Below are 12,268 nucleotides of genomic sequence, written 5' to 3'. Positions count from 1 at the left end.
TTGGGTTCCCCGTCTATTAATGAGGAAAATCACAAGGCGGTGTCACCATGGGTTCTAATTATCCATTAAAGCTCTAGGCTATTCTTGCCATTCCCGCCTCTGTGGGTCAGGATTCAGCAGTCACCGCCCCAATTCCCCAGATTGCACTCGTTAGTGTGTGTGTGTGCTGTTCGCCCTGAAATTTGATCACCTTAAAACCAAGTAGCCTGAATGTTGTGCATATATGTTCCAGTTTTGTGTGTGACATTCTCACTGGGCACCTCTTCTTCCACTCAGTCGCTTTTTTTCTTCTTCATCACTCTCTTCACTCCACCCCTCCTTCTCTGGGGTGTTGTGTGCGGGGCTGGAGGCTTTAGTTGACTCTGCATATGCTGTATGTGCTTCTGTGTCGTGCTTAGCACTGCAGACATCACTCTCTCTCACCTGCTGTCTCTCCAAGTTCTCTGTCTCTCTCACTCTCATCTCTCTCTGTCCTGTCTCTCTATTTCTAGACCTGTCTCTCTATTTCTAGAACTGTCTCTCTTCCTGTTTCTCTGCCTCTCTTTCTCTCCTTCCTTCTCTCTTGTTTCTTTCTCTATGTCCCTATCCACCCTCTCTCTCCCTCTCCCTCTCTCTCTTTCTCTTTCTCTCTCTATTTCTTTCTCTCTCCCCTTTCTCCCTTTCTGTCGCCCTATCTCTCTCCCTTCTCTCTATATCTCTCTCTTGTTGATTTTTTCCCAGCTTTCTGCATGTTCTCTTGGACAGAAAGAGTGGGAGCAGTCCCTCTCTCTTTCTGTTTCTCTTCCTGTTAAATCTCTCTGCCCATGAGCAGGCAAGCACACACACACACACACACACACACACACACACACACACACACTGAACAGACACTGTTTGTTGTCCTGCAGAAAGAGGGGGCAGGAGAAAGAGGAGAGGGGCTGCTCAGGAAATATTAAGGCAGCATCACTCACAGTCCACACCACCGGAACATACACACACACACACACACACACACACACTGCAGCCTAAGAAAAGCAGCCGCATCAGTTTTCAGAGCAGCGCTCCCCTCTTCCTCCTCCCATCCCTTCTCTCTCTCCTGTCTCTCTCCCTCTCTTTCTCTCTCTCTCGCTCTCTCTCTCTACCTCTCGCTGTATTACCACTAGTGTGTGTTTCTCTCAGTGTGGGAATGTAGCAGACTTGGAGGCTGCACTTCTTTCCTTCTTTTCAGCCCTGATGTGCAGACAGACCTTGGACTGACAGCTGGACGTTCTTGCTGCACAGAACGGGGCTGTCCGAGGGCATGGATTGGGAAAAAAACGGGATCAAACGGATTTAACCCTGCTGATTCCCTTGCATCTCTGTGCTGTCCACTGCTTGGCTGCTTTCTCTCGGGGAAGGAGATTACAGCTCCCTGTGTGTGCGTGTGCGCTGGAGCACCGCTGGAGAGAGAGCGCAAAGAGACCGCAACCAGGGCTGGGTCTGGGGAGAGCGAAGCCTTTACTGCTGCTACCTGAGTTGCTTTTCCCCACTGCACACGCACACACACACGCGCACAGAGGCAGGGGCTGCGCCAGCCGCCACGGTTACTGCGTTAGTGCAGCTGCGAGAGGAGAGGAGCTGCAGCAGGGAGTGTTCTTGCAATACGGATTTTACGGCACGCTTCTAATGACTCCGTCTGCCAGCCTTGTGTTTTGTGTGTTTTTCCCCCGCTACTCCTGGCTTTTTCTCATCTGCGGAGCGCCTTGGGAATTATATCGGTCTCTCCGGACGCTGAACTAGATAGAGGCACGTCCCTCGATCCCCCCCCCCCCCCTCCCCCCTTCCTCCCTCTCTCCCTCCCTCCCTTTCCTTTTCTCACCTCTGCTCTCTGAGTATTTGTTTTTGTGTGTGCAGTTGTTCCTAGCATGTGCTAATTACTGCATTGCATTAGGATTATTGTGTAGGGTTTCTGTCTGTGGGCTTGTATATGGGCTAACGTGTATTGTGTAGGATTTCTGTTCATGGGCTGACGTTCCGTGTTAAAATGGTCTTTCCGAGTTTGCTTGCGTCTCTGTGGCTGTGAACGAGAGCGGGTATATGTGTGCGTGTCTGCGCGTGTGAATGTTAATGAGATGCCCAGCCCTGGTTCCCTCCCTGGCCCCCTCCCCTACTTGCTCCGCCGCCGCTGCTGCTGCTGCTGCTTCTTAGCCGGGCCCTGAACTCCGACAGCATGAGCGAGAGAACAGCACTAGGGGCCACCATGGAGACCATGACCCTGGAGGAGCCTGGGGGCGAACAGGCCTCTCCCCGGGCCCCGGGGCCCCTCCGCTGTGGCCCCTGTGCAGTGTGGCCCCGCCAGCAGCAGACGTGGCTGTGCGTGGTGCCCTTGCTGATGGGCTTTGTGGGCCTTGGCCTCAGCCTGATGCTACTCAAGTGGATTGTGGTGGGCTCTGTCCAGGACTATGTCCCTCCCGACCTGGTGGACGCCAAAGGCATTGGGCAGGACCCCATCTTCCTCTCCAAACCCAGCTCCCTGCCAAAGGGCCCAGACGCCCCCTCGGCATCCACAGCGGTCCCAGCCAATACTATGGGCCCTGGCTCAGCCGCAGATGGGACCAGTGCAGTTCAGAGGACTCAAGCTGGACCTCCTTCTAACCATACAGCCAGTAGCAGCAGCAGCAGCAGTGGGGGGAGGGCAGTTGGAGCAGTTGGAGGAGGTTCAGGGAATCAAGCCCCTCACCTCCATAACAGGGTGGGCACAAAAGCCAATGGCACTGCTTCTACTCGCCCAGCTATGCCCGGTGGCAAGGAAGTGACCCCACGAAGTACAACTGTCCGAAAGCCTAGCGGTGCAGCTGGGGGCCGAAATGCACACCCTTCCTCCAGAGCGGGCCCACTAAGCCCGACCTCCATCACCACCACAACTACTGCTACCACTTCTACTACTACTGCAAAAAGCACAACTACTACCCGAATGGCCCCGCCCACCACCTCCACACCTACAGCTCCTGCCAGGCCAACCCAGCGCTTGAACCATGGACGCTCCTCCAAGGGTCCCTCCACCAAGCCAACACGGCCTCACCACCGCTTCAGAACCCGTAAGTAGAATGTTCTAGCACTTAGATGTAGTCGTGCAGATGTTTGCAAATGTATGTTTGAGCAGCCTACGTTTGTATTGAACTATGCCTTGCTTTTCTTTGATCAGTTTCAAACTTCAACGTGATCTGATTGTTTTACAAATGTATTTATTTTGCCATTTATTGAGCCACACAGTAGCTGTGCTATTTTTCTTCTTCCTTATGCAAATTTCCCTGGAAAAGAAGCCTTAGTATGTAAAACAGTGGATATACTCACATAGGCACTGCTCCTTGCTCAGTCTTACAAAAGAGCCGTTCAAGCAGGCTTAATGGCACTGGTGCTGGTGTGCTCATTAGCTGTGCATGGTAATGAGAGCACACATGAGTCCTCTTTTTCATCTTTAGCTGTTTACTCGGATGTGGATTAGCTTGATAGGGATCTTCTGAACTGGCTCTGTGCTTTTTTCTTTTGGAACAACTGCTTCTGGTATTGTTTCTGGTTTCACTAGTGTCTTTATTTTCTTTTGTGGTAGTTCTGTTTCAGTGGAGATGTGTGCCCTTACTCATAGGGATCAAGAGAAATTGAGAGAATGAGAGAGAGAGAGAGAGAGAGCGAAAGAGAGAGAGAGAGAGAGAGAGAGAGAGTGGGAAGGGGAGAGTTGGAGAGAAGAGGGCACTGCTCCCCCCTGTCAGTAGGGATCAGGTTCAGGGAAGAGATCCCATTTAGATAAGTGAAGATATGACTACTGCAGCAGGTGTGGCAGGTAGACTTGAAGGTACTGGCCTCAGACTAGCCCAGGAGCTTTCACACCGGGAGAATGAGAGCGTAAGAGAAGGAGCTAGCTCTAGTGGCCTCTTTTTCATTATGGATATAAAAGAGCTTCATGCAGAGAACAATATTTACATTGCTCTGCATGTGTCTCCGTATATCTGCCTATGTTAAGGATCTGTCACTGTACATTCATGCATGCTGCGAGCACCAGCTCCATTTTCAAAGTGAAAGATAACTGATATGCAGGCAGTAATAAAATCACTTAGTGTGTTCTGCAAAGGGCAGGGAGAGAGAAAAAATGCCCATTCTCCCTTGAAATGTTAATGGCACCAGTATGAGCTGTAGCCACAGGATGAGCCACAGTGGGGAATTAGCACTAGTCTGTGTGCTAATTAAATGTACTTTTCTAATCAGATCCAGAAGGTTGTTTATTTAGAGAGCAAGGTGCTAAAAACAGACCATCAATTGTATGTGTCACTAGCAATTAGCCAACTTTGAGTCTGAATGTCATGTAGCCCCACAGACTTTGAACAACCTAACACAACGAGGGAACCATAGTATTTCACAAAGCCATTGCATTCTTTCTGCTCCAGTGCATTTCTCTTTGATTATTTGGTAGAAACCGGTGTAGGGTTTAAGACCACTTCATGTCCATGCCATTAACTCTTCACAATGCGCTTTATGAGGGGAATCAATCTAAGGCCTTGGTATGTGTTTCTCAGGGCCAATCTCAACTCAATAGTATTGAATATTGTGTTTGTTTGTTTTTACATATATGAAATAGCAATATGTATGCTGTGTCTAATGCCCTTAATATAGCACATACTCAGCTAATTGATCTGTCCATGCTCCTCCCATAAATGAGTGCTTTTGTAGCAAGTGTTGTGAGTTTGGACACGCTTTATGGAATGCTGGCCAAAATCCGATTTAATCCAATATATCTGGGTTAAAGATTAAGGTGCCACTTTATTTATCATCCATATATTTGCAAGTTATTAACAAACAATTTAGTAATATAAAATCTTTTAGACCACGGATAGCTTTGGATTCAGAGTTGGGTTAATGTTTTTGGTAGAGGTTGAACTGAAATTTCTGTATAATTAACTTGTAATATCTTTAAGTTTGTCAAAGTGTGCCATTGTGGAAAACTGTACTGAGTCCAAATCATTCACAGTGGTGGTGAAAGGAGCCAGACATTTGAAGAATGTAATGCATCTTTAAGCTCCCTCACAGAAAGTTATTATATTAAGTGGTTATGAATATACTGCCTGATGGCCAAGGCATTGTTTTATGAAAGCTGTTAGAAAGTTTTGGCATAAGACATTTGGCATTTTAAAAAAAAATCCATTCAGAGCCCTTCATGCATGAGGCGGGCGCATGCCACAGTGCATTATTGACAATATATATAAAAACCCAGAAGATGTGTGTGGGTTTACTGGTTGTTTTGAATAGTAAATAAAATGGTAAAATGTTTAAGTAGACATCATGATCCCTGGTTCAAATGACCACCACTGTGAAGAAATCACAGTCAGTGAGTTTCTCTACGATACACCATTTCACACTAAACCCTCTGTCTGACTTTGTTTACGTTTCAGTGGTTTAATTATGCAGACAGTTTAAAAAATTATGGAAATCTCCACCAGTTAAGGTTAAGATTAGGGTCAGGGTTAGTGTTAGGATTAAGTGCAGGGTTAATCTTAAGGTTAGGGTTACAATGTTTAAAATGAGAGGTTGACCAGACTTCTCAATTTTTACAGTGCAGAATTAAGGCCAGGGTTAGTGTTAGCAGTTGATCTTGGGTTGAAGTTATGATTAAGGTCAGGATTAGTGTTTGGATTAGTTTTAGGGTTGAAGTTTAATTTAGGGGTTGGGAATATGGGCAAGGTTAGTCTTAGAATTAGGTTTTGGTTTGAAGTTAATATTCGAGGTTGGTAATAGAGCCAAGGCTAATGGACCTTAGTGATTTGCATAGACATTTAGTTGAATGTTAGGGGAACGGAAAGCGTCTACAATGGTTTTGCCAAATTTAGATTCACTGTGAAGCTAAAGGATCTACATGCAATCTATCCTAACAGGGTATATTTTCACATACCTGAGAAAAATATATAATTAAAAAAAAAAAATGTATTCTAAATAATTAATTTTAAATGTTCAAATTTTAACCAGTTGTGTATTAAAATTTCTCATTTGTTTCAATTGGATTTTTGCCAGCATTTTGTCCTAGCAGTAGCCAGACTAAATTACATTAGACATATTAGTGGACACAGCATAGACAGGCCAATTAGGTTATATACCATGACCATTACATATAATTTAAAACATGCTTGTACTGGGGATTTGCCCTAATGTTGGAAGCACTCAGGGGCAAGAGCTGATGGAGAGAGCATGAGAAGGCCATGAATTAAAGCTTTGGGGAAGAATGAGTGTTGCTTAGGGTTGAGCATCCCTATAGACCTCAGGGCTGTCCTCTCATTTAGTTATGTGTTGGCAGCATTCTCACTCATATCCACTGGCCTGATGGAGAGTGAAGAGTGGATGTTAGAGAGCTGAGGTTTTTATGACTCCAGCTTAATGTGTTTGCTAGGCTGGGAGCAGCCCCCCAGGGCCACTGATAGTGTGAGCACATGCTCCACGTGGCCTTTGCATCCTATGATGGGTGTTGCTATTGGAACTTTGCGATTTTTTACATTGGCCCTCAGTGGCGACAAATGGAGGTGGTAGAGCAGTTTGTAAAATAGACTTCAATTGCGTTCTGCAATATTGTGTAAGGTAATCTATCACAATGTAATGTAACCTATTCCACTCTAGCCAGAGCCTTCGTGCAGCGAGTCTTCTGGGCAAGTGCATGATAAAATGGGCTGTAGTGGCCAGACGCAAGCACATTCATCTTGTCTCTGGCTAAGTGATCTCATGTTTAGGTGGGATTTGTATGATAATGCATCGGGAGAGGCCGTATTCGTATTGGACCGGAGCTGAATTGGTTCAAAGAGACACTAACAACATTTTAATATCACTCAGACAGATCCCACTGCAACCCATGCACATCTGTATTAATCTCCTTTTTGTTCTGCAGCAAGACATGCAGCCATCTATTAGAAAAGCACTGAAACTTGAGAACCTCTCAGCCTCTATTTGGCTCCAGCTCTATTGCACCACGCTCCTCTTTTTGCCTTTAAAACTCTCTTTTCTTTCTCTTCCACATTCCTCCCTTCTCTCCTTCTCATTTATCCTCTTCCTGTGTTTCTCTTTCAGTCTGTTCTTTTCCACATCCCTCTCTTCTCTCATTCTCATTTGTCCTCTTCCTGTGTTTCTCTTTCAGTCTGTTCTTTTCCACATCCCTCTTTTCCCTCATTCTCATTTTTTTCCCTCTTCCTGCATTTCTACTTGACTCTGTTCTTTTCCTGCTCTTTTCCACGTCCTTCTGTTGTCTCATTCCTATTTTTCTTATTTCTCTTTCACTTTGCTCCTGCCTTTCTCTCATTGCTGTTTATTCTCTTAATTCTTTCTCTTACATTCTGTGCTCTTCCACATCCCTCTATTCCCTCACTCTCATTTTTCCATTTCCTGTGTTTGTATCTATTTTATTCTATTGTGTCCTCTTTCACTTCCACATCCCTCTGTTCCCTCATTCTCATCTAGCCCTTTCCTGCTTGTGTTCATGTTGGTCCTCTCTTTCTTTTCCACACCCCTGTTTTATTTCATTCTCTTTTTCCTATTCCGGTATGTCCTTTTCACTCTCCTCTCTTTAATTTGTCTTCCATGTCTGTCTTATCTTCATCTTATAGTCATATTCACTTTCAGCACCAGTGTGAACAACAAAGGGCACAATTGTTAACAGAGTAGTCAGTTGTTAATTATAAGCATGAATAAAGGAGACTAGATGATTTTTTTTATCAGATTCAGGAATAAGTAATAGGTAAGACTTATAAAGTCATATAAAGCTTATTTCCACAATGACAGACAGTCAAGTTAAAAACCAGTAATGACAAACTGGAGGCCAGACACGAGTATTTGTCCACAAAGGGAAATGGAATAGGTAAGTATGATATTGGTTAAGGACTGCTTATACCATGTTAGTCTTATTAAGGTTTTTAAAATTTGTGCAGGCCTAAAGTGTGTTGGCTCAGATTTGGGATAATACAATTTTTCCTCAATCACTAAAAATGTATGAAACTGAGTTTGAATTTATCTTCAATGTCACATTCACATTCAATAATTTTTTCCAAAACAACTAACACAGATTCACAGAAAAGCACAAAAGTTCATTGGGTAACTGTGTAGAACATAATAAAACATGTAGCAACAGTCAGACAGTTAGAAAATACTTTCATAGCTATATCTACCTTCTACACTGTGAACTAGATAGTGCACTGTTGTTAAATCAGAAATCAGTCATCATCAGATGTTGATATAAGCTTAGATAAAAGAGGTTTAATAATGATGAACAAAATGACAGATGGACTTACTGAGATTGTGAAACATCTTTTTGGACAGTGTTGCTCCCCACCTCTCTTGTCTATGTGTAAATGAGTATAGAAGAAAATATAGGGACAAAACCTTTTGCACAGCTTATACAGTACATTGCACTGAAATGTATCTCTGGGAAATAATACATTTCACATTGTGATATCCTCACACTTTGGCATATTCTGAGACATGCAGTGCTAAAGAAAGGCTGAAACCTGTGAAACTGAAACCTCTTTGTTTTTGTTTATTGCGGTTGTTGTTAAGGGAGCGATTGGAGGAATTTACTCTCCTGATTGTTAGTTGTAATGTTTAAAGCAAAAGTTTGCTTTTGTGCCCTGTGTTTAGTATTGTGTGAATGTTTGACCATTTTAGACAAAAGTCTCATTATTTTTTGGTGCAGTGTTGTCTTTCAAGATATGGAGAAAATAACATGTTGGGTTAAATTAGTTTTTTGTTGGTTGGAGTGGTGCAGCACAGGTCTGTATTCCCACAGGACCCTCCACGATATCTTGTGTCATGGGGCTAATTTGCAGGGTCATGCATGGGAGCATGCAGTTAACCAAGACAGGGTGGGCAGAAGTGGGACAACACGTTCATGTAAAGAAATTAATAATCAATAATATGATTTCAACCACTTTATAATGAGCATATACAAATAATATCAAACGGAAGAATAACTAAAATGAATAATCTCATTGTAAATAGTTGTGTAGCAACCATTCACATGAACAAGGCTTTGCAGTTTCTGTAGGCTACAGAAATGGCAAAGCCTTCAGACAGTCAGTTGGCCACAGCTTTGTAGGCTGAGGCTGTCTGAACCTGACTAAAGGGAAGCGTGATATGTGGCAGACATTTTCAGTTGTAACTAATGCAGATGGAAACCAGCTATATGGGAGCAATACAAAACGATTAGGTTGTGGGTGGGAGCGGGACAAGTGCTGCAGATTTTCAGTGGAAACAAGTGGGAATGGGAAAGAGTATTGTGAGTATATCTCTGATAAAACTACCTTGGAGAACAGAAGAGATTCCACTCTGCAATGTTCTTAACTCTGGCATGTTCTTAATCTGTTTACAGTAAAGCATTAGCAGATAGTACAGTGTGGATGTACAGCACTAACAAAGGATAATAGGTTTAAATTGAAACCTGTGTTTTGTGGTTTTGTGTTTTGGTGGTTCTTTAGTAATTGAATTAAGGAATTTACTCTTCTGATTGTGAATTGAATCTGTATAAGATGGAAAAGCTTCAGTGGAATGTTCATATTTTTGTGGAGGTCTGGCCATTTGGTAAAGTGCGTTACTATGGCCAGTAAGATTCTGTTTATTATCGTGCATTAACTGTTTTGAGAATATGACTTCTGAATGGATGAAAGTATTGAAGCAACTAAGAAAAAACTGTGTGATAATTTTTTCCTACTCTTTGTCTGTGTCTCTGTGTTTCTCTGTGCGTCTTGCTCAAGCCCCATCCAACTTCCTGTGTGTGCGTGTGTGTGTGTGTGTGTGTGTGTGTGTGTGTGTGTGTGTGTGTGTGTGTGTGTGTGTGTGTGTGTGCTGCCTCTTTGTCTCTGTTCAGTGGACTTGCTCTGGGCACAGCCTCATTGCTTCCTGTATGAGGAGGCGGAGGGCGGCTGGCACAGTGAATGCTGTGTAGAGACTGAGAGAAACGAAGAGAGAGAGAATTGTGTATCTGTAGCTGTGTGTGTGTGTGAGGGAGAGAGAGCAAGAGAGAGTGAGAATAAGAGAATGTTGGTCTGTAGCTCTAAATGCAGTTGGCTGAGTGCCTATGGTGGGGTGTGTGTGTGGGGGGATCATCCCAACTGACATATCATTGTGATTCCACGCACACCTTCCATGGCAGAGTCAGAAGGCACCGTGCTAGAGTGGGTTTTGTCAGGTATGAAAGCACAGTGTTTGCGGAGGAAGAAACAGTGGAAAGGGGGAGGGAGCGAACACAGAGGGTTGGAGCCTCGGCAATATAAACAGCCAGAAAATCGCTGCTGAGCGGATCAGACAGAAGGCTTTTTGGATGTAGGGAGCGAAAAGCAAGCGCGATGCTGTGATGTCTTTTTTTTTTTTGACTTGCTAACCTGCAGCCTGTACACAAAAAGCTTCCACTTGTCAGCCAGCTCCGACGGCTCCAGCAGGGGCAGTGTACCACATGCCCGTGCACGAGGATTAAAGGCGAAAAAACAGAAATCCATTTAGCATGGTCCGGGGGAGGTCATCTGGGCTTTAGCCCGGCCGAAGCACGGCGCTCCTCCAGCTGCCATCACCACTGCTGCCACACTGCTCTCCCCAGATACCAGCAACAGGGTGGTCACATGATGCTCATCTACCAATCACAAATTAAATGACAGTGGGAGCCAGAGACCCTGAGAGAATGCAGCCTTGCTTTAACCCCTAAACTTACACATGAGTTTCACAGCACACATAAAGACAACAAACAGGGTTCTCTGGAGTGATGTTATGGAACTACTACTAGCTCCATAACCAACAGTTCAGTGCATGGTTCTTTAAAGCAGGGGTTCCCAATCTCAGTCCTGGCAATCCAACACTAAGCACACCAGAGTTAACTTGTTATCTAATTTACAAGTACCTTGCTGGCTGGATCAGGTGTGTAGAGAAGGTAAACCACAAAAACATGCAGAGCAAAGGGCGCAATGACAGGGATTGGAAACCCCTGCTTCAAAGCTCTATATTTTGAAATGAGAACAGCACTTCTGTAACAATATATGAACATATTCATTACACATCATAATGCTTTCATAGAGCATTATAAACATGGCTAAACATATTTCTAAAAACATATTAAACTTTAAAGCCAAGTTAATAATGAATAATGAAATGTTATCATAATACATTAGGAATAGAGCTCATAATTTGAGTTATATTGTTATTGACAAATAAACAATCTCCCAGAGGGCATTATGACCAATCAATCAATCAATCAATCAATCAATCAATCAATCAATCAATTATTCTAAGAAGTAGATGGAAGTCAATTAAGGGTGACAGTCCTTTACAATGTAGCTGAGCAAGTTAATCAGAGACGGAAAAAAGTTTTAAAAATGATAAAATAGCAATATATCAGAAAGAATGAAGTAAATAACCTAAATAAAAAGAATCATAGACAGTAAAGAAAACTAAAATTTGCATCAACAAATAGTAATTCAACAAAATAATAAAACTAAATAGGACAGTAATAGGACTAAGTTCAAATAAAGCAGTTGCAGGTTGAGTGGAGGTGGTGAGAGATTAAAAGCTTAAAATGGTGTTACACCAGAGAGCTTTAGAATTTCCTGTAACATATTCACTGCTGTAAGCAGGTGCACTGCAACTAAAAACAATGACTTACAATCTAAAATGGAGTAATAGCTCACAGAGATTTTAATGTATTGTAATGTGTCTTTGCAAGCTTCAAGTAATGTCATAGCGTTTATATAGGCCTATAGGTTATACTGGTATAATCATAACAGGTATAGATTATTGTTGATGTATATGTGGTGATATAACCAAATTATGATAACTTGGTTGTATTTGTGAGCTACAAGTGAAATGACACAAATATTAGACTAAAGGAAAGTTAATTTAAGCCAAAATCTTGTTATGGCTGACCATCTGTTTATAGGCAGGCCATAATACATTATGCAAGCTAGGACTCTTTCACACTGACAATATAATATATGTTATGAATTTATATGTACCATATTAACAATTCATAATGCATTGTAACAAATAAAGTGTAATGCATTTGTATAAATATTTATATCTCCTAACTCACATTTAGAAGTACTGCATCTCAGTTAGGTAAACAAGAATATATGTTTAAAATTTTTATTCAGTCTCCAAGCAGGTAGGACTCCATCCATTAAACAGTGTCACCAGGCTCCATGAGCTCCAGATTTAGGGCAGCTCTCCTGTAACAGGGCAAGTGTTGTTATTTTAACTTTTAAATGAACACAGCTGACTTAAATTTTTTATCAAGGTTAATTTAACA

General features: G+C 42.9%; 1 protein-coding gene across 2 annotated transcripts in view; it reads left to right on the top strand.

Annotated features, from left to right (window-relative positions):
* The first annotated feature begins 1,051 nt into the window (after positions 1-1,051).
* Positions 1,052-12,268, top strand: part of nrg3b (neuregulin 3b) — a 219,602-nt gene continuing 208,385 nt past the window's right edge. The window contains exon 1 of one of the 2 annotated variants that reach the window (XM_037544476.1): positions 1,052-3,056. In XM_037544476.1, coding sequence (XP_037400373.1) covers positions 2,189-3,056 — 868 coding nt within the window. In that variant the 5' untranslated portion in view covers positions 1,052-2,188. The remainder of the gene's footprint in view (positions 3,057-12,268) is intronic. The other variant, XM_017695964.2, reaches the window with a different exon arrangement.

Source organism: Pygocentrus nattereri, chromosome 13 (genome assembly GCF_015220715.1).
Source record: "Pygocentrus nattereri isolate fPygNat1 chromosome 13, fPygNat1.pri, whole genome shotgun sequence".
NCBI lineage: Eukaryota > Metazoa > Chordata > Actinopteri > Characiformes > Serrasalmidae > Pygocentrus > Pygocentrus nattereri.
This window is presented reverse-complemented; position numbering and strand designations above follow the sequence as displayed.